This window comes from Trachymyrmex cornetzi, unplaced genomic scaffold (assembly GCF_001594075.2).
Source record: "Trachymyrmex cornetzi isolate Tcor2-1 unplaced genomic scaffold, Tcor1.1 scaffold88, whole genome shotgun sequence".
NCBI classification, from domain to species: Eukaryota; Metazoa; Arthropoda; class Insecta; order Hymenoptera; family Formicidae; genus Trachymyrmex; species Trachymyrmex cornetzi.
In genome coordinates this window covers 956,172-980,675 of record NW_017300223.1, presented here as the reverse complement: position 1 = coordinate 980,675, position 24,504 = coordinate 956,172, and the positions used below count along the sequence as shown (strand labels likewise).

Sequence of the window (24,504 nt, the reverse complement as noted above, 5' to 3'; positions counted from 1 at the left end):
TAAATTTGATCGGATAGTCTTATAAATCCGATCAAAATCAATCGGAAATATCTGTTTGTTACTTTTTGAACGGATAAAGTCCGGAAATTTTTCTCAGTGTATATATTTATTTTGCACATAACAGTATGAAAAATTAAGGAATATTTACATATGTTGTATGATATTTATGTTAGTTTTATATTAATTTAATAACTCGATCTCTATTGTAATGTCTGTAATTATATCTTAAGAACAAGGTTGTTTAATTTATTGTCCTTGTATTTTATTCTTTTCTTTATACCTGGCAACTGCCGGTACGTCATATCCACTTTTAACATTGTCAGGTCCAACTGGTACTGCGGCGGTTAGCAAGAGACGCGGTTTCTTCCTTTCTTGCGCCTCTGCCTCGAAAGCCTCTCGCAGCTCTGTAAGAAAACAATGAAAAGTGAATTCAAGCTGCAACATGACATATGTGACGGACATATGTGACGTATGCGCGCACGAAGAGTGGAAATGTCAAGTGCTGCGTCGCACATTGAACTCGTGTAATCCTGTGGAAGATAAAATTAAAACAATAGGCAATAATCCACCGCCTTATCAAGATTGGCGTTTGTCTGACATTTCCAGTCTCGGAGATTTCGCATTGTTATTACTCTTTCTGAGGCGAGTCTTTACCCTTCAGCAAGAGGACATAATTCTTCTTATCGTCTCCACCCTTCGGATATTCCCAGTCGATGTCAAGGCCATCGAAGTCCCTTTCCCGCAGATATGGTATAGCGCTGTAGATGAAGGTCTGCCGAGCGTATCTCGTCGAGGACACATCTTTGAACTTCTGCGTGCCGAAGGACCAGCCGCCTACAGATGGAATGGAAAATGATGTCATAGTATTTTATTTAAATTTGCATAAATTTTAAAGCTAGATTGTTAAAAAACATTAACGCCGTTCGCGTTAATTATTTGTTTTAATAATTCAATTTTATCTTCAAATGAATAATGGAGACAATCTAAAGGAGCATTAAACAGACTTACCAATCGCAAGCAGGACTTTCAAGGATGGATTGGCTTTCTTAAGATTTACCACCCTCTCGTACAAACCGATCTTGCCGTCCTTTGTTTCATCATTCGATTCGAAACTGGTTAATTTGTTCTTCTTCAGCCATCCGAAGGCGAAGATAACGTGGGTGCAAAGATCAGGTTGAATGTCCTCCGGCAGGAACTTGCCGATCTTTGTTCGATACTGGGACCAATTCGTATAATAGCATACGAGCTGCAGGCGAGAGAATATAAAATTAGCATAGAATGTAACCACAATGTTTTCTATCTTATTATATATATATATATATATATATATATGTGTGTGTGTGTGTGTGTGTATAAAATATTACTAAAACTATGATTAAATTTAAAAAATATGTGATAGTGGTATTCTTTAAAGTATTTTTAAAACTTTCTATAAAAATTTATATTAATTGCAACGGTGTGAATAATATTAAAACAAAAATAGGATGTATTATTTCAAATTCTTCTATACTAAAAAGAATCAGAGAATAAGATCTTTGATTAACTCCAAGTAGTAAATTGATCTATCAAACAAATCACTTCGAGATACGCATCTCAAAGAAATCTTATACTCCAACGATAATAACTAATTATTTTTTTCAGAACGTTAGTTTTTGGTTGAACAATTTCAAGACTTGTAATTTAGTTATAATTTGAGAAAGAGTAATTAACCGAATGATACGAAGATAGCCATTTGAGGGAATAATTTGGATTTTACGCTCTGATAATAACATTTATCATCACATGAGTTCATCAAATTCTGTGATCAACTTACCTTGTAGTCGTTCGTCCTGCCAGGCTGAAGCTCGTTGTCCGTGTTCTTTGTGTTCTTATTGCTGACACGATTTCGCGTGACCTTGAACCTGTTGACACTGGCTGAGACCTCCTGATCATTTGAGATTGACGGGGCGGAAGTCGTCGGCCTGCGGAATCTCTTTCTCGCGCCTGACGATACACATACAATCGCCGGATAATTACGTAAAATCGCTCCGATTCTTCCTATGTCGATTACGCAACGCGTGCACGAATGTGCGTTTCAGCGTTGCGTAAGATTTCGCGCTTACACGCATACGACACGAAACTTCGAAAGGCAGGTGCCTTTCACCCGTTAGAATCGATTACTCTGGAACAGTTTTGCATACATGATGCAATATCAACGATGACGATAACAGAGCCCTTTTGCGCTTTTTAGGATATTGTATAATATGAACTTGCATAACCGGAAGACCACGTTTTCTCGTGCAACTAATATAAGTACTCTTGATGGCTCGTCCGCCATCTGCGCTTGTCGATCACTTTGGCCGATGAAAAAAATTTATGTAATCGAAATGGCGGTGATGAAATTATTAACCGTCTCATGCTATTGATGATTAAATATTTTGTACGAAAGAATGCGTTATATTATTGATCAAACGTCAATGATGAATTAATCATCAATAATGAATTAATCATCAATAGAGTCTCAACGACGGCTCCGATTCTCGCTTGCATTAAAAGTGCAAACTGTCACGATTTCCAGACCGATTACGAAAGTAAACGATGAGAATTAATGAAATCATGAAAGCAGAAATCATGGAGTACCTTCGGCGTGCTGAAGGAGGCCTAGAAGCAGTACCGCGAAGACGAACAGCAGCCTCCAAGTAGTTCTGCTGGCCGACACCTGAAAAGAAAACAAAAACAAAGATAAGTACAAGAAATTTAATGAGTTTAATATACTTATGTTAACGTATAACTTTTAATCAAAAATTTTGCTAAAATAATTTCCATATAAAACTAATTATATCAGTTTTACATAGTTATATAATTATGGTTTCTGTATTCTGGTATTAAGTGACAATTTTTTCCAAAAATTTTGTTTGTAAAAATAAAATTACGAAATATGTTTGGTTTAATTGTTTTATTTGTTAAGAAAATGTTAATAAAAAATTTAGTCCTGTTAAATAGATAATTCTTTAGTTCATTCTTTTTACTCCAGTTGACAGTAAATACATTTGAAAAGTAAATACATTTGAAAAGTGTTTGCATAACTTTGTATTTCTTCTCTCTGGTGCACAGTATTATTCATGCACAATAAGGTTAAAGACCCGAGATATGGTTCTCTAGGATTGGTTCATATCGTATTATTCACGTTGGCGTGACTGGAAGGGAGAGAAATTTTTTGCGATGTCTAAATAAATAAAGGCAACGGCGAAAGTCATTCATGGTTCTGACAATCAATTACAAAGCGATTGCGGATTGCGTGTGTTCTACAATAACGACGACAAAGATCACCAGTCTCTCCATTGCAGAACAATGTATCGATGATCAAATCGCGTAGGAATATAAATGAATTGACTGCAAACTTAGTATTTTCGCAGATAATTTGAGATTATGACAGAATTGAAAGCATTGAAAACGATTTAAAAGTGACGATAATATATTTTATATTTCCACACTTTTCTTCTTGCAACATAGTTGTGTATTTTTTAATCGCATTTGTCAATTTTACACCCAGTAGATTTCATAATAATGAGATTATAATTTATCCTATTAACACGGTTTAAAACGGTTGACCGACTGTGTGTTTACAAGCCCATTTTTTAAAGTATTTTCTAGCACGCATAAATTATATCCAAGGCGATGCTAATATAACGACGATATTTATTCAGCCGCAGTGACATCGAGAAAGGATCCAACGGTTTTCGTTGGCGAGAAATGCGAAAGTAGTTTGCGGTTTTCAACAATCAATTGCCAAGCGAATAGTTGCATATACTCAAGAATTTTGTTGAGTGAAAAATGGGTGAGTATAATCAGCGAGAAAATATTCAAGAAAGTAATTATGCGCATATTCTATCTAAAATTACATATTTTATCTAAAATCCACAGAGAGAAGATTATAATTTCGAAACTTTCCGGACCTATCTTATAGAATGCATCGTCTTAATAATTTCTATGATTTTTACTGTGAATGAAAGTTACCAGTTGTTAAATGATGTTAAAAATATCTTAACATTGTACACTTTACTTATCTTGCATTTAAGATAAAACACTTAGAATTTAAAAGCGTATTGGAATAATTATCTCCAATACATGCCCACTGAAACAATGCAATGGTTCGTTCGCACGCTAATCGCGTTTTCACTCCTGGCTCGCGTGAGATCAAGATGGAAGTCACGCTTCATCGCGTTTTTTCATAGGATAGATCCGCGCCGGGATAAAATGCCGTGGAGCTCGTCGTCCTCGCTCGTATTAATTATTATTGCAAACAGTAAGAAAGTCGCCGGACTGAGTCTCCTCTTTTCGAGGCCATGGCCGACCGGGACGAACGGATTTTTTTTAACGGCATCCGTTCAACTCTGTATTCTAGCTACGAGCCTGGAAAGTTCTTAACCTCGTGAACCCCCCCTCCCTCCCCAACTCCCTCCCGTCGGGGAACCGCAGAGATTGTCGTTGAATATATTATTACGCGACACACGCGACTTAATGATATTCAGCGCGGAGTGCGATCCTCGCTTTTATGTTAAATCGAGCCGCTGGTCAGCTATACCAAAGTGAAGTGAAACTTTTCTTCCCTGCGTTCCGCAAAGTAGCTGTTCCGCGCTACGCGGTTTATCGTAAATGATTTTATTGGAGACGAATGAGGAGCTGAGCGGCAATGTTTTTGCGTTTATAAATTGCTCGTGTCATTTGGAATTTCCATTTGCGCCTTTCCTCAATTCTAAGATGCAACTCGATTAAGTCTAGAATCTAGGCGAAATATTCTGCACGACTACACGTCGTGAGAGATCGTCACCTCCTCGAGACGGTTATAAGTTTTTAATTCGCACCTCGCGACGTCGACGATAAAGAGAAAACGCAATTATGCCTTTATAATCTTTCTGTTCCGATTTCACTTTGCATGAAGATTTGCATTATACGAACATGGATTATTTATATTGTTATAGATGTTTCGTAAATCGTTATGATATATATATATATATATATATATATACGAGAAACAGTAAAAAATTAAATTTATTATATAGATGATATAGGATTTTATTACAAAATTACCAATTAAAATACCCTCTTTATTCATAATAATATTTTTTAATAAAGAAAATGAGGAAATGTTTTATTTAACTGGTGAAAGTTTAGAAATGCGTTTATCTTCAATTATCCATAGTTTCAAAAATGATTGAACATTAAATTGACCAAAGATCAATCAATAAATTAACTACAAGGTTTTGTTAAAATATTACTTTTTATTTAATTATCTTTGTAATTATGATTGAGCTTTATTTCTAAGATATTATGTACATTTTATATGTGTTTTTTGGCATCATTAATCTTGTATGTCATTATAAATGCGAGCGAACAAGAACCCGCGATCCACATTCGCTTCACTCGTACTTCCTCGCCGTATACTATACAATAGCATCATCGAACGAAAAATTACCTGTGCCCGCCTCGTTTCTCATCTTTTTTTTTTTTTGCTTCATTGCCCATTGTTGGCCCGTGTATTATCATCGAACAAAATACGCTCATTCGCTTTTAACGTGAGAGCGACTCCACGTTATACTTCTGGATTGACAATGATTAGCTTGGTTATTAATTAACCATATGCATGACGAAGATTAACGTCGCGCGTCTAGCATTAGGAAGAGGCGTTCCTCGCGCATCTAGCGCAATTTGCACACAAGTACAGCTCGTGCGATTCATGCATTTTAACTGCAGTCGTTGTTGCAACTAGCGATGAATAGTGATGGGTTCAAATCACTTTAAATGTATGACGAAAATTTTGAATTATCTCACTTTTTTCTAAAATTTATAAAAACCTTGTTGCAAGTGATTACAAGTTTTGGATGTTTTATAAATATATTTTTATTTTATAATTTTATATCATATGCTTTTAATTCAGTCTATTTTATAATTAGATAATAATTTCATTTTTAAGAATTTCGAATGCTTAAATGTTTAAATATTTAAAAAGAAAAAGATTCTTTTCTAAGATAAAATTCAAGACTTTCTGATTGTATTATTTGAAGCAAATTAAAGTTATGTATAACTAAATTTTTGATCAATTTCTTAGCAAAAAATGTTAACGTTAGCCACTAATAGATCTTTTTCGAAAACTTTCCAGCAGTTAAATCATAGATTCAAATTAGTTTAAATACATGTTGAATATATCTTAAATATCTCTGACGCATGTTTACAATTATAAAAAATAAAATATTGTTAATAACACAAATGAGCGGAGGAGGCCAGATGTAATACAATATTGTTATGTCTGTGTCTTTAAAATGTATTGAAGCAATATAACTTATGTTGTAAAAAGGTTAATATACTTTTAGAACGCGTTTGAGAGATCTCGAAGAATTATAAGTAATTTTTGAATAATATTCCAAATGACTGGAAGTTTTCAAAGTGATTCGAACCATCTCAAAGCCATCGCCAGTTGCAACTCTCTCATTGCATCGTCTCGTCGCTGCATTGCGTCGTCGTGTTGTCGTCGGTGTCTGGCTGACTGGCTGGCTGGCTATGCACGTCCGCTCGCGTGGAGAGAGCGAGAGATTTCTATGCCGGACTTTTAGAACGAGCGGCGGCTCCTATTGCCACGGTGCACGACTCCCTCGTGTTATATAGCCAGTCAAGTATCCGTGACTTGGCAGGATGATAATTTCCAACATTCCCCTTACTCGTCTACCCGCGTGCGCGCATTTGCTGTACGCCAGCGGATGCAAGGCAATCCGATGTAAATCTTAAGGGATATGCCCGAGATGTTTAAATCGTAGTATATCGGGTTTCTTTGATCTCTTCTTAAGAGAGGATAGGACAGCGCGGGCGTGAATGCTCATGAAATTCTTATTAGATTCATCGGTAACAGAAATGTATTTTCAAGTTAGATATTGAAATGTATTTTCAAGTTAGTTATTTTCCTTGTGAGACTATTTTTTTTTACGATAAAATTATATTTTATGTGTTCTTATAGAGAAATTTAAACAAAATATGAAATACTATTCGTTTGTCGCATCTTTGTTTAAATTTGAAATGTATATTCATGCAGAGTAAAAGCACGGGTTTTATTAAATATCAGTTTTATTAAATATCACTGTGTGGTAACTAGCATAATAAATTACGAAGAATATCTTTCGATTGTAATATTTATATAACGTCATATATTATGTAGTTTCAAAGATAGCTATTAATCTAAATTTTTGTTTAATCCCGCTTCTTTCCTTCTTATAGTTCATCCTTTTCTATTTTTATGACAAAGCTAAGTTCGCGTCTTTTCTTATCTTTTATTTAAAAGTATTTTAATAAGTATCTCAATGATATGATAAATCTTTATCCAATACGATTTTGCTGCTGATTGATAGACGTGTAGGTTAATTAATAAATTTGAATTGAATGATACTGCTTTCTTACTTTTTTACGATAGATTTGTTTATACAATTTTAACATAACATTATTATTGCTGTCAGAAAATATTTTTAAGAATTTTATAAATTAACATAAATTATAAATTTTTTAATACATAATCGCATTATTGTAATAATTATAAAAGTTAGTATTAAATTTTTTAAAATACAATTTTTTCTTGTTTTGTATAAAATATTATTTGCAATAAATTACAACTTAATTTAAAATAAGTTAATTAAATGTAGAAATTAATAATTCTGTCGAGATAACAGATGTTAAATGTTAAAAGAAAGATAAAAGACAAGCAGCTTTTGACACATTGACATCTACTACTTTGATTCTTTTACATTATTACATAAGTAGAAGCAATTCAATCCTATTAGAAATTACAAAGAAATATTAATTAAATATCGTTATGAATTGAACATAATTATGGTTCATAAATTACGCAATTAATTTTAATAATAGAATTTCTATTGTTTAAGTTTATTAAATAAGATGCAATTTTAAGTCATGCTATAAATGACACAATAAATATAAGCAACCATCTTTTTTTTCGTATAAGCTTACTCATACTCAACATTATCCTCCATATCTATTTAAAAGTTAATTATTCTAACATTTTACCTTCGACATAAATAGTTTTATTTTCTTTTAAAGCAAGAGTGACCATAAAAGCGCAATTTTACAGTTTGCCGTTTAAGTAGAATAAATGATATTTTATTCATTGCTTGGTCAATTGGTTATAAAAAAATAATGTTTAAACCATAGACATGTACATATTTTAAAATTCGTTTTTGCTTCTTCTCATTCATATTCCAATTCTCACAGCGGTAATTACCCATCACAATTGAAATACATTTAATAAGATATAAGCTAGGCAGTCTCTCGACTCGAGAGATCAGACTTCAATGTCATTTCGTCACGCATCACAGTCTGATAAAAGACGAAACAGGTAAATTCTTCTACTAGGTGCTCGATGATAGTAAAAATTTCAAATAGGACGCAAATATGCGCTAAACTCATTTCAGCTCAATGTACACTTATAATTCCAAACACACTAATTAAGTTTTAGTAGTCATTATTAAGAAGTTATATAAAATTAATGATTGGTATTTTTTTACAAAAATATAATAAAAAAAAGAATATGTATAATGTATATACGTAAAGAATACGTGTTTTTTAGACAGTTATAATATTTTTATTTATTTTACGCCTACATTTATGATTGATTTTATAGCACAAATTAAATATGTTTTTCCTTTATAATATATTTTATAAATCAGTCAGAAATTTTTTTATTACAAAATAAAATTATATAATTTCTGTTCACAAATAGTTGTGTATAGTAAATATGTAAACATGATTTTGGATGAACTATTTGCGACTGTAAAATCATGACAAGATCGACGTAAAGCAAGTGTTGCGGTTAGATAATTAAAAATTATCTAGATATGCATAAGAGAAATCACACAGAAATGTATCTTAGATAAGATAAAGATAATTAATTTTACATTTAAAAGATAAAATTAAAAAAAATATTATTTAGATAATTTTTAAGATAATTTTGTTTTTAAGTAATTATTAGGTAACAAAACGATTTAGAACAAAAAACGCCATTTCATATTTTATCTTTATTTTTTAAGAAGGAAAGTTTTTCGAACATTTAGTCTGATAAACGATTTCTACGTGGAATTAATATTTGTTGTCCACGACTAAAAAGGCGCTCTACTGGCGCTGATAATAGCAATAATGTGTTATACTTAAAAAAAATTTGTTTGACGTGTGGATACAAATTAAGAATATCTATTTCCTTAGATTTATTTTCTAAAGATGAAAATACTTCAATATTGCTTTGAATGACTGGTATCCTACTAATCTCAGTTTTTTGTCTATATCTCGAAAAAAATCCTCAACGCTACCACTACTTACATAATAACAATCTTAGGTAGTTTGAAAAAGATAACATTTCTTTTATCTAAGATAAGATAAGGATAATCTATATTCTTAATAATCTAGATAAGGATCAGATAAAGCCATTTCTTCATCTAGATGATTATCTAGATAATTTTATCGAGATAACGGAAAACACTAAGTAATACAAAAGGTTGAAATACACCATTGAGAATTAACACCGGATTCAATCCCCGTTATTCATTGATTAGTATCTGAGATTGTTGTGAAAACCGGTGAGGTTCGCATTACGTCGTGAATCGTCCTCGTTCCGTCTGGTTTCGTTTGAGATTCGATGCGTTGATCATCAGTATACAGGATGTAGACGTGGGTTCTGTTGCTCGATTTTGCGGCAGATTCTAGATCAGCGGGACCGTCCATCCGTGAAAATTTCACTGACGTCTCTTTGCTTCTATACGCGGTTTTACGTACGTACGTAAGTGCGTACGCAGTTCGGGATTTTCGAAAGTTACTCGTCGTAAAGATATGACCCGTCTAATTGTTGATTCACCGCCAACGAGAGAAATCGATTCTCAGCGTCGCCTATTAAGAGGGAAATGCAATTATGCTGACGATTATGCACCGCGACCAGTCACAATGCGCGTTTTCCCTTTTGCCTGTCTCGCAGATGACAAAAAGCGTATTATTGATGTTATTTTACTGTCTGTTTATATCTACAATTTTTATTAAAATAGAATGCGTTTATATTAATTAAGTGGTGTCAGTGTTAAATAAAAGTAATAAAAAATAATATATCTTTGACGCTTAATAATGCGATGATTGATAGTTTGCGATCTAGAATCAGTTTCCATACAATTAGCTAATTAAACACGTAGTGTTGCGTTCTGTTAAACATCATGTTTCAACATAAGAATTACATTTATTTGTCTGGTTTAACTAGCAAAGTATTATGTTAAAAATTAGGTAATCCAGAATTTGACGCGTGAGTCATAAGATTTTGTACGCAATAATGGAAGCCGCGAAGTACCGTTGAGATGCAACGAATCCATTTCTACCGGTTTGTGCTGTGTTAGGCTTTCTTTCCAACCATGCCATGCTGCCTCGTTACATTTACCTGGTTTACACTCGGGCGCTCTCGTTCAGTTAACTTCGCATACTCTTAAGTGTGATGCCCTTAACGATCGTACTGTAAATTTTATGTGACCTACTTAACATTTTTAATATTCTTCCCACGGCTTTAATCGCAGTTGCGAGTAAAATATATGATACAACTATTTAACGTATATTTGCAACAATTCAAATCTGTAAAATAAAACTATTCACGTATCTAATGAATAAAATAATTAAAAAGAAGAAAATATAGTACAGAAAACTTAAATATTATTTCTTTATAAATAAAGCCTAATTTGAACTTCTAAAATTAATTTAAGAATTTGATTTACAATTTTAGTTTATACATAATTTTAAATTTATACTAATTTATATAATCCATTTTTTTTTTAAATCACATGTGTCATTTTCTTACATCATTACAATTTTAATGTTTTGACTTAAATGTTCCCTAATATTGCACATTTTATATAATCCTAATAGCAAATTTCTCTCGTAATAGCGACTTTCTGTTATATCTTAATATTGTTTTCCGTGGCGTCAAGCTTTCTTATTTCTGCTCGAATTCCGGAACGTTCTGAGCACATTCCTTATTGAATTACTGTCGTCGACCTCTCGCGCAGAATAGAAACGTTTCCTCCATAAGTACGATATAGCTATTAATACGGCTGCTTCATCAGCGATTGTAAATTCGAGCTATTTGATCTATGTATTTGCCTCTTATTGTTAGACTTCTCTAGTTGATACTTTTAGTTGATTGCGTACAGTTAAAACATCCTTAAATATGAAGCAAATGTAAAAGTAATTTATCTTATTTGTACATAGTTTGTACGTAGTATTTTTATGAAATGTAAATGTCATAAAGTTTCTTACTTTAAATAAAATGTCCTTACGTATTTATGCAATTTGTCTTACGTGTCAATCATAATATGCATTTTACCATAAACGCTTGCAGTAACGCTCTTTTGCGTTTGATTGCATTTTAATGAAGCCTACATCCTTGGTAAGATCTATTTTTCCTTTCACGGAGATATATATACATATATATATAGGTTGTAATCGCAAAAATTGAAAATTAAAAACTTTCATACTTATGCGATCTGTTCACGTATCTTTCGTATTTCTTGGTCATTTTCAACTTTCAAGCGTTGCCGCTTGCTATCGAATTCCTAAGTCCCAAAGTGCATTCCACATCGAATTACTCTCGTCGAGACTGTGTCGTATCGTATAGATTTCCATCATGTGCTTCGCGGCTTCCCTTCTTCACGCGTTCTACCGCGTTTTACCTCCTTTGTACGGCTCTCGAGAGCCTTGCGCTCCTTTTTGCTCTTCGCGCTCTCCATTCTTTTTCACCGTGCCCGCCCCCAATATATTTTCTAACCTCGTTATTGTGGTTTTTGCAATCGACTGATGATTAAAATTAGATATTCAGAAGTCATTGAGATGTAGAAGGTATGCTAAAAAAATGAAATGGAAGAGATGACTGCCTTATCATTATGCGTACTTTCATTAACAAAGATAATTGCATATTTCACTTTTTTTCTATTCCTTTTTCTTCCATTTTCGCTTTTCCTTACATCTATTTAATACGAAATTCTTATAGATAATTATATTAATTTCTCCTGAATAACCTGTTTAACTGATCAAAGCAAAAATCTCAGTGAGAAATTTGCTCGTGCAGTAAAATCACCATTTATCGTTTTTTTTCCGGAAGAATCGAATAAGTTTAGTTATTAATGTGTGTCTTTTTGTGAATTATACAATAATTACGCGTAAAAAAACTTCTAATTATTGAAATAATATACAAAGAAGAGAATTGGTATACGTGGTAGTACAAAATTAAAATCATTGTCGTAATGTGAGACAATATTGGAGATGCGCTATTTACATCGCACATAAATAAATAAATAAATAATCTATCAATAACAAGTATTGAAATATCTTCAAATAAATGCATTGCACTTTAATCTGTTTATTTTACAAAATGTAGGTCTGCAGAGATGACACAGTTACTGCTGTATAGAGACAGGAATCGAGCGAAAGCTTATATTCACTCGATGCGTAAAGCCAAAACACGATTTTCAACCAACGCGTTTCTTCTTACCGGTTGTAAATAATTTTTTGTTGCAGAGATTTAGCGCTAGCCTGTCAGACTTTCTAGGCAGTGACTACATATCTAACTCATAGTGGAATTCAAAGTCATGCAAAATTATTCCTCTGAAACGGCGTGTATACGCGCCGTTTCAGAATCATCACACATTATTTAAATATTGTTTTATATGCCAATTTTTGAAACTAGTATTTTCTTAAAAGAATATTGCGACAGACTATATTATTTATAATTAATTTTAATTGAATAATATTTAAAAAAAATTAATCTAATTCAATGAAAATAAAGGGAAAGTATTAAACTGAAGTGTAAACGTTACTTATTTAATTCAAATCTTTTTAATAGTAACATTCAATAATCTTGTAACACTTATCAGTGTTTTATTAAAGCAACCATCGTTCCTCAGTAGGTATTTAAAAGAATATCTACTGGTTATGGAATGCTCGGAATAAGAGAGCGTTTTTCTCTAATCTTTCCAAGGATTAGGAAAAAACAATATAATTAGGTTATTGCATTATGTATTCTTCCTTATGAAGGATTGTCTGCCCTTGCTCTGCATATTACGATCCGTGTAAACATGCAAATCACAGAATTTTATGCAGACTTGCTTACATCCTTATACATACGTAATATCTTTATACGATGTTTCATCGATATCAATGGCACCGTTTCGCATCTGCGAAAACGCGACGACTAAAAAATAAATCTTGCGTGTCGGCGGTAATAATATCAGGTCTGATCGCGAAGAGAACGGCGAAGGTCTGCGACAATTAAATGTAAATCGTCGCCTGATTTGTTTGTAGGATGACAGAACATCGAGCCGTTCATGGTGTTTTACAATCGCGCCGAGCAATAATTCTCGTCGCGTCGCGTCAGGCCGATTATGAAAACTTGAAAGGCGAGGCTCTCCCGCTGCTACGGCGTATACATACCCGTTGCATTAACGGTAATTTGCGCGCTGCACGCTGATGTAATAATTATTAGAAGTGCCGTACACGAGAAGTGTACCCTAATGATACTCTTCTTCTTTTTACTCACTGCGACCTTAGAACATTCACCTTCAATTTTCATTTCGGCGTGCAATGTCAGTGCGGTTTATAAATACGACTAATTATTATGTTTTTTTTGTACATATATGTATATATATATATATATATATATATACATATCAGCGCATTTGTAGTCATACTAAGGTTGACAACTGCGTGTATCTTATATCTCTTGTAATTTTATATCTTATAATTTCATAGCTTGTTAGAGTCCTTATTCATTATATAAAATTGCCTGATGTCAGACACAGTACGTACTCTTTTGTAAAAATTATTTAAAAATGTATGTAACAAGAGTTTAAAAGACAATTTAAAAGACTAATGATATTCATTAAACTGTAATCTAGATTGCTATATAAATACATAAGTAAAGGAAAGTCCAATACATATAAAAATATTATTCAGTACCAAGATTTAGCCTCGACCGTATTTGCTCTTTCTTTATTTATTTATGATTCATTAAACTGATTGTGGATTGAGAAAAATCTAATCAATATAAATAAAGAATTAATCTTCTTAGAGATAAAAATATTTTATGTTAATAATCAAGGTAAGTTATTTGCATTTTTTGCATAAAATTATATACCTTTTCTTGAATAAATCGTGATTTCTCTCGTTGTTCTACTTGTAAAATTTAGAAACTTATAAAAGTATTAAGATGATCAAAAAGCTAGATATTATATTTTATTTAATAACTTTTTATTTATCTAACAATTCTTTGTTATAATATTACCATTACAAATTCTATTTAATATGACTAAATTATTATTTTTAGACAAATAGAATTTTTTTTATGCGTGAAAACTCTCTCGCGATGAAATAGTTAATTATTTGTAACTTAATGAAGCGAAACTCCAACGAGGTCACAGCCATCTAATTTGCACATTTGGAATTTGAACTGCAAACCAGTTCATGGTTAATTAGGGATAATCTCAGTACCTGTCAATCCCTCCTACTTTCACTTAAATTTAAATTTTATGTACAGTGCAATTTTTTAAATTATAAAATGGCGCTGCAGATTTATTAGCTAATAATTAGTGTTTAACCTAAAAACAAGTGAAAGTTTGACCCGTGACAAATAAAACTGTTTATTATCTTTACTGTTTATTAACTTTGTTAAGAATTATCACCAATTATCCGCTTCTGTCATACAATTATATTACATGTTCTTTACAATCACATTATAATACGTCAAGTAAATTTTTTTAATTCAGTTAACTACAAAAAATAGTCACAGAATTTTTTATCATTAAAATTTATTCAAATTTTATTGCTATAAACATTGCTATTCACACAATTTGAATATTACAAAAAATAACGAATGTACATAATACAACAAGATAAGTAATTTATGCTGAATTATACGATTAAACGGAATAGAGCTGTTATCAAATTACATTGATTATAAACATCTTGCGTTATGTAAGATACATATTGGCATCTTTTGTAGCTACATCATGTAAATATACGTCGTAATGTTTTGAATTTTTATTGTATTCACATCGACGCACAATCGTCCGTCTTTTTTTACATGATTTCTTAATCCTCTGGTTTACTGCTCACTCTATCGTGTAATTAGAACGCGAGAATCACCGTGCAATCACATCGGCGTAATACAGTCGATAATGCCATGTCTGTCAACCGGCGTAACAATATAAATTATGGGCACGCGTTAAATTTTTTATACGGAGGAAATTGCACTCATTAACAGCCAATTAACGTTTAACCCGGAGTTCAGGTGAAAGTGCGACGGAAAAAAAGAAACTATCTATTATTCTTCTAATCATTTCCGTTAGTTCGTACGTTCAGTAGTTACGCCGAACTTTCCCAAAGTACAATCTATATTCTTAACATTTCTCACGGTTCAACAATTTATTCCCCGTTTTTTCTCCCAGAAACTTTCCAATTAAATGGTATTCCGCTGATGTGCTAAAATCCCAAAGCATTTAAGTGTTACTTCTAATCAAATTGTTTTATAATAAAAAATAGAGTAGTTATAAAATTTATACGATCATATAAAATATATATATTCTTTTAGATTTCAAATATTTCCGAGATAAGGCACACAGAATCAGAATAAAATTATATATGTATCTTCTCCTTTTATTAATTCAACAAATTATTAATTATAAATTATTTCCAACTTGCATGTATAAAAAATATAGCATTGCAAATGTAGTTGCACTTATCAAGTTTTTATTCAATTTATATGAATAAATTAATTCATTATTAATAAATTAATGTAATAAAAACAATGTAAGAATAGGACCGTATATATGAAATTTATCAAATAGGAAATAATAAATCCTTTTAGACCATAACGATCTAAGTTAGGATCTTTTTAATGTTTAACTAATTTAAAGTAGAATTAATATAGACTATATATGTACATACATATATAATATATTGTTAAATTTTTTTGCAATAAATAAATTTATTTACAGATTTCTATCATATTAAGATCTCTCTGACAGATACCTATTGAGCAAAAAATTAATTGTGATATTATTTTGGTAGTTTAGCCGCGTTTTAAGTCTGGAAAAATTTCGGCGCATAATACAAATAATTACAATATAGTATATATGTATGTATGTACATATATAGTATATAATAATTAACTTTAATTAGCATTAAAAAGCATTAAAAAGATCCTAGCTTAAACCGTTATGACCAGGATTTTCTATTTCCTATTTTTTGATGAGTTTAATGTAATAAAGTTTATACATATACAACATAAATTGTAATATCACGTTAGAAGATTATATTATTCATTAATATTTACATCTTAAGTAATTTCTTTTTTGTTTAACTGATGATCTTTTTTTAGTTAAAGTGAAATAATAATTGAAACAATTAATTCGATTAAGAACAGAAATGTTAAATAAATTATTGTTTGGATTTTTGCACGTCTTCATTGCAATTGCATTTTGCTTAGCGATGCAGTGCTTGCATCTACAATATTCTGCATGCGATTTCGCTGCTTTTTCATTCTGTTTGCGGAACTTCTCTAATTGCTCGCTCGTGGCTCATTATTACACCTTATTAGAATAAAAATGCATTGTTTCACAATGCATTAACGTAATTATTCACTTATCAGTTAAAGATTGATCTTCCTTTCTCATCTCATGATTTGCCCACAGAATGATTGCAATTCTATGTCTTGCGACTCGAAACAACAGGCAATTTTTATTTTCCCATGAACAAAGCGTATAAAATAAACTCTGTTCTAATATGCATGTGTTTGTGTAACATTTATACACAGTAAAAGATCGTGTGTCCATATGTAGAATTTTTCTTGTGTTACCACATTTTATTACTTTAATGTAAAATAAACATATAACTAATATGTTATTATTTTTGTAACATTTTGATGTGTGATTTATGTCACCTTTTTAACTTAACAATTGCATATGTAAATTGAAAATGGAATATTATTTTGAGTGTTTTTAATACAATTGTTTCAATTAATCTATATATCTCAAAGTTAATTTAATATCTAAGAATTTGTTCACTCACATTATATACGAACAAAAATGTTTTATTAACATTTTCTTACGAGTTACTGCAACTGCTCTTCTATGTACTCTACTTATTTTATATGTTAGTTTTAAATCGCCCTTAAAGTCAAAATAACAAATATAAATGTAAAGTATTGTGTCAATTATTTAACATTACTAATTCGTTAACAAATAACACAAGAATGAGTTACTTTAACTTAAAATTTAGAGTGGATCTCCTGGGACATGTAAAAAATGTTAAAATTAACATTTTCTTTTTTACTGTGTATAGAGTGTCTTCAAGTATTAAGATCTCATATCTTGTAATAAGACAAATATTTGGAATAAGTATAATCATAGCTAGAATATTTTTATACATGTTTAATACATTTTTTCCATATTACTAAACTGACACGTATATTGCTTTGCAATAAATGGTGGAATGATGATATAAATTGTATAAATTGACAAAATCAAAGAATATATTAGTTTGTTGTAATTATTTCGTATCATATATAATATAAATTTTACATAGTTATATTTTGTATAAGATTTAGATCTCCTTCCTTATAAAATTATACAAAAAAATGTAATAAAATAGGTGAACTTATATAATATTAAGTATTTTCCAGTAAGATTTTCTAGAGGTAAACATTTTTACTATAAATAGATCTTTGTAAATGGCCTATAATATTCGTTATTCCATGCGCAAGGTTCACGACGCGATGCTGTGAGAATAATGAAGAAAACAACGCCTGGAAAGGTGCGGTACATTGAGCAACCTAAAAAAACAGCACGTAGCGACGAATTTCACTTTCCAAGTTAATTAACCTTGAATGACGTATGAGATATCAATCTACGTATGGTACTTTCGTAAGAAAATTCATTCGAATATACTCAATTTCTTCTTTTCCATAGACCAATTTAGAAAACGTCAAGGTGCGAATTAAATATTTTTCGAGCAACTTCCTCATGTTTTGATCGATTAAAACCAATTGTTTCTTTACATGAATAAGAATTCACATATCGCGTTGGTGAATATTCAGATGATTTCTTGTTTCATGATATGTTTAACGATTGGCGATACTTTCGATGCTAAAACAAAGTCGCTGCCAGTTGCTATCCTTCGGACACAACTACTACTTTTTAAAAAGATCTCTATCCTCCACGTTTCTAAAGTATTCTAAACATTCTCCACCGCCAATTCCCTTCGCCATTCTTGGACATTGCGATCTAAATGGCTTTGCTATCTCGAGGATCCTAGTTTCAGAATCACGCCGGCGGTAATCTACACAATACATGGTGTACTAGGACTTATATAAGGACAACCTGTTAAACACGTTGCGCCCTGACGCTTTTTAACCTGGAAACAACCGAGCAAAAAATCCTCTCTTGTCGGAGCAAACTCGATGGTCAATTCACCGCGTGTGTCGTAGTGATGGGATCGAAACTTTCGCCAATATGCCGAGACTTCAGACGAAAACATCTCGTAAAAACTATTATATATCTATTATATAAATACTATTTTTCACAGAATATTGTGCACCAATATATTTCACCTTGGACAGAACTAATCATTATGCATTCATATAATAATCACTTAATGCAGTAGCTAATTCGGCTAGTTATAAAGAGATGTAGATAGGTAGAACCATAAACGTGTTATATCAAATATAAAGATGCAAGCACCAAGTACTTCCGACTTATGAAACTACTTCGTCGTTATTCCTTATAAATAATTAACTAGTTTGAGAGCGGAACCGATTTGTTTTAAAGTTGCAAGCCACCGCGGGTCTGTCACTATATATATATATATATATATATATATACGCACTTCTCGATGCGTGCGTATCGATTCGTTTCCAGGCTACGCACGTTTGCAAACCGTTTTCACCTGACTTCCGCCGGAGGGGCTTTCGGTGGTCCCCGCGGTTGTCGCGCGCTTATGAAACTTCCACTGGTTTCCTGCTACGGGACATATTGCTGATTTGTGAAGACAGCTTATCGACTTCCTACCTCTTTTCCTACTCGACGTCAATCATAAGAATTGCGATGACTTGCTGTTAACAAAATTAAATTTTCACAGCTGCATATAATTGTATGCACGCGATTATTTCCAATAGTTCTTTACTGCTCAATTTGTGACTCAATAATTCGAATTTTATTCCATCATTTTCTAAATTATCTGATAGTAGATGTAAAATAATCTACACATTTCGCTGTTGACTTTTAGCGTTTCGTTTAATTTTGGTAAAACAGATCGCAAGATTCTTACAAACGTTCTTACAAACAAATTTTTAAGTAATCAATCCGCATAGATTTTCTTCTTGAATACTTTACGTATGTTAATAAGAAGATTACAATTAGGATTTCGTTTTCTTTAGGCAGAGATATAAGCGTATGTAGGTTACGTTGGAAAGCAGCAGAGTTGAACGTTGCGAGCTGCGTAATTGAACCGCCGTTTCCACGCCGTTTTATACCTTTTCTCTCATAGTAGATATTATTGTTCTACTTGTCATTGTAATTCCGTTATTATCACGAAGGCCTCTCATTTTCCTAATTTTAGAGAAGCGAGTGGACGTTAAATCTTTTATTCTGCATTAAAGCTAGCATTTCTCGTATTTTCTATTTAATAACAAATCATTCCCGACTAGAAATTTAAATTAAATAATAAGATCTTAACTTCTGTTTCGATAATGTAAGAGAAAATATTCTTTGCACCTACATAAATATTTTTTTCCACAACTAATATGTTAAAACATTTCAATGTTTTGACATGTTACTTTCTTTCCTCTTTGTGTTCTCTTATTCTTATCTTTTATAATCCTTTCTATATTTTTCTTCGTTTTTCCAATATCGGTTCGGTTCCATACACCGTCCTTTCACTTCCATCGGATTTTATCTGTTATGCGCACTGGCGCTTATGAAATTTTCACCGGTGAAAAACGCCTGTGCAGAAAAATACAGCAAGTCGTATACTACGTGGATGGCCTGAATTCGCTTCCTTTTTTCATATCCTTGCGCTAACATTCAATGCAACTTTATATTCTCGAGACAATGTCTATGCTTGTCCTCTCACCTCACTTCCGGCGGAAACGATCTCAAACTCTGCGCGCGTGTTTGCAGCACAGACTTTATCTACTGAAGAAAAAATTGAAAAAAGGAAAAAGATTGGCAGTCACGCATTTTTGTAATAGGACTTTTATTTCAATAACACCTGAATAACGAGATTCTTGAATATTAATCCAGGAATAGTCACTTGCATATTTTCACAAGCGACAAAAAATGTGAATTGTAAAATATCGTTTTGTATGGGTGTAAAAATACCGCACGTGATCGTTTACATAAAAAAATCAAGCAAATATTTCTGACTTAATAATAAATAGAGGTGTAAAAGATATTTTTTCTTTAATAAAGGATTAAAGTATCGCGTTTATCTCGAGATGTAAGAATTTTTCAGAATATTTACAGTTTTGTCCATTACACGTTGGCATGTTAAGCACTCATTTTCACAATTTTCTTCTAAAACATAAGTTCAACTGAAAAATTATTTCATACATGTCAATTACCGTCGTCATTATCGTTACTTTCTTCTTGATATTAGGGAGTTTTTGTAATATCGTTTATCCAGACGGTGAACGCTAAGATTACGTTATCCTTTTCTTATTACAACTAATTAAAGGATAGAAAAGGATAACGTGACTTTAGCCGTATCTGGATCCACGTTATTGCAAAAACTATTCTGATGTCGTTTCAAGCATCTGTTTAGGTCTGACATCGATAATTAATTTGACATAAATGGTGCCGTAACCCCGCATAAAAGAATTGCGATAGAAAGCCAGTAGAATCCACCCTGGTAGAAAGTTCATGCATTTTTTGAGCAGTTACTAAACAGTTACATCAACTTCTGTCCAGTAACTGAGAAGAAAAACTACTTAGGATCCCAATCAGGATGTGACACTTTGTTTGTTACTACATACAAAAGTTGCGTAAAATCTGAATCCATTTACTGAATACAAACACAACAAATAATGGATATTAAATTGATTAATAAGCAAGCCAGCTGCTCGTGAAATGGACAGAATAAAATTCTATCAAGTTCTTGTCCATTTCTTACTCAGTATTGACACAATTAATGAGAATACAGTAATATTAGATAGTAACTGGATAAGTGTCTAGAAAAACTGCACACCTTTCTACCAAGGCCAGTCGAATTTCCATCAAAGCCCACCCCGAAGTCTGGTACCTACGTGTACATTCATTCGAATCGTTGACGGTACGAAACTTGAGTTGCTTGGTTCTTTATGTCGGAATTAAATTATATTTTATACCGCTGGCGACTTCGCACGTACTAGGTTTCCCGCATTCCCGGCTGTCATGTAGCGAAATAATTTTCTGAAGGGATTTCGCCGAATCTGCTATCTCTCGGATCTGCATACCAATATCGCGCGTGCACACAAAGTGCCTGCAGCGCGCAACAAAACGCCTTGTATTTAAAATAGTGCTTGCTGCGAGGTGAGCAACATTACTTCGTGTCGTTTAAGAGTCAGTTCAACGTTCGATAAGTAAGTATATAAATGTTACTTACCGTCTACATGCTCGAGACAAATAAAAAACACGAGCGTTTAATAAGGTTGATAATAATATTACCGTGACTATCTTATAAGAAAGCTTTCTACTAGATTCTTAAATTCTATTCCACTGAGAAATCTACCTGTATCTCGCATATATCAATATCCGAAACGATTTCAGAATATAAGCAGGACATCGCCGTAATAACGGAGGAGTGAATGTCAAAGTGCTGCGACGGCAAAATGTTGTAAAACTTGATTCTCAGAAGTTTCACCGATGGATATAACAGAAAAAAAAAAACAAGTTTGTTCTTTATTCTTTCCTTACCGTTATAATGGTTAGTCACAATTACCGATGCTCATTAATAATTCAGCGCAATCCATTGTATCCCGTGATCACTACGAGCGAATTTCAAATCGTATAAGATATTCTTTAGTATTAAGAATAAATAATAGGAACAATTAGACCATGGCAAATATTCAATGACCACTTTGTTGCAATCTTGTAAATAAAACTAACATGTTCCTAGAGGAATTGTTTACATGGTTTACAAGTTTCCGCAGCATTTATCGTTAACATCATATGTTACTTGAATGACGCTTAACTCGATACCTCGGGGCGTGGCAGGATGAAATAGAAAGTTGCAATGTGTACGACAAATCTCTAACTCCAATAATTGCAAAACGATATTTTAAAGTCTTTATTATAAAAATATGCGAAGCTTTTTACACATAATAATATCAATATGACTTAACCAGGTAAATCGTTTAACTTAGCTCGAAGCAATGTAAGGAGTTTAAATTTAATTCGATATTCATTTGAGACTGGAAATGATGAAAAGTGAACAGCGAAAAAGTTCTCCAAATGATTCAATTACGACTCTCGCAGATTTGCACTTTCGCAACGCGCGAACAGGTGCATCCTGTTTAATACAACGGTACTTAAAGTGAACGAAATTGCGATGAGGTATATATATATATATTCATTTTTTATGCATTCGTTCGCATATATTATCCATAGCAAAGAGGTCCGCCTACACGCTTCACGCCATCATGCGGTGATTTCGATGCCGTTTGGCAGGGATTTATATCATTACATAAAAAAAAAAATACATCGACGAGGTCGTCGCACGACGAAAGTGAGAGGACTCGCAGGTAAACCCGGAAGGACAGAACGAATTCTCGGTTCTCTACCGAAAGTCCTGATGGTGTGTGTGTGTGTGTGTGTGTGTGTGTGTGTGTGTGTGTGTGTGTGTGTGTGTGTGTGTGTGTGTGTGTGTGTGTGTGAGTGTGTGAGTGTGTGTGTATGTGTGTGTGTGTGTAGTGCGACACACAGATACCTGTCGCAGAATTATTACTACAACCGCCATTATACTTATAACGTTATTATATAGTGGATAATTTTTATGTGAATGACGCGATCCACTTAAAAGATTAAATAGCGATGTTTATCGCTGTAATACGTTTGAACTAATTCCAATTGTATCTAATAATTAGTTATCACCTTAGGCACCAATATCCACCGCAACGCGTTTTCAATATTTTTATTTACTATTTTTTTACATTCTTATGTTAATTAATTAATTAATTATTACTGATGAATATAACTTTGTTATTTATTTAAAGTTACAGACAATTGTAATAAATGTATAATTATAAATTAAAATTAGAAATTTATATTATTTATAACAACGGAGATATTGCAATCATCAATCAAAATTTTATTCATTATTTTATCTACAATGAGTTCAGTAAATCAGCAATTTTCACTGATACAAACATTCACCGCGATTTCACATTCATTATTTAGATTCAGAGCAGGCGAAAGTATCGCCGATGATTTAAATATATATTCAAATATTATAGTGAACGCACAATTGATCTACTAAATCGACGCTCTAATGAATGACACAGTCCAGCGGTCGCGATCTCACTCGACCATCTTAATTTTACACTCGTAACGAACTTTTTTCGGGACCGGTTCCATGGTGGTCTCGCATAAATTCACGCGTGATGTAATAACTCCGTCGTGCAAAAAGACTGTTCGGAAACGTAGTTGCGTGGAAAAGAAAAATATATCAAAAAAGGAACATCCAATTACGAATATCTCTTCGTTCGCGGCATGATTTTAATGGTTTTTCTACCGAACGCGATATATCACGAAATTAGAGCAAATCATTTGAACAATCTCTCTCTTTCTCTATCGAAGATTTCTGACAGATCTAGGTGATCGAAATAAATCGCCAACCGTGAAACTCTCTTGCTTAATACACGTAAATCGATATATAAATAAGATTGGCTTAGAAAATTGTTGCCTCTAATTGTTTTATTTAACAATTATAAATCGGGGATAATTATATATCATATTTACTGTCCTAATCATTCTTGCTATCTATTTATATTGCCGTCTTTTTTGGCAATCAAACGAGAAACACCGAGGAACTCGAGCTATTACGACTTTAATTTACAATATAATCGAAGCTAGACTGTACAAATTTTTCCCAGATAATTTATAGATTTGTTCAAAAAATCTATCAAAAATTAATATAATCAATTTAATTACATGATTATTTTGTAAATAATTGTGTTAAATTTAATAGATTTTTGTCGATCACGGTTAGTAACTTTCTGTTCATAATTTAATGATCATAAAAGAAACATAGCAATAATAATTTTACGCTTCCTAACCCGGGTTATATTATATAAAAGATGCCATAAAATAATAATAATAATGGAAATATATATTTATATATAACACTTGATAACAGTCAACGTAACAAAATTAAACTCACCATAATTGCTCCAATTATTCAAAACAACAACAACAATATTGG

General features: G+C 32.3%; 1 protein-coding gene across 3 annotated transcripts in view; it reads right to left on the bottom strand.

Moving 5' to 3' along the window:
- Positions 1–24,504, bottom strand: part of Cht7 (chitinase 7) — a 32,215-nt gene that overhangs the window by 5,566 nt on the left and 2,145 nt on the right. Inside the window, exons 1-7 of one of the 3 annotated variants that reach the window (XM_018520148.1) lie at positions 17,056–17,061; positions 7,965–7,967; positions 2,620–2,698; positions 1,814–1,983; positions 1,009–1,246; positions 655–834; positions 281–404 (exon numbers count right to left, since the gene is read on the bottom strand). In XM_018520148.1, the coding sequence (XP_018375650.1) occupies positions 281–404; positions 655–834; positions 1,009–1,246; positions 1,814–1,983; positions 2,620–2,698; positions 7,965–7,967 (794 nt within the window). In that variant the 5' untranslated portion in view covers positions 17,056–17,061. Of the gene's footprint in view, positions 1–280; positions 405–654; positions 835–1,008; positions 1,247–1,813; positions 1,984–2,619; positions 2,699–7,964; positions 7,968–17,055; positions 17,062–24,462; positions 24,502–24,504 lie in introns of those variants that run through there. The other 2 variants (XM_018520149.1, XM_018520146.1) reach the window with 2 other exon arrangements.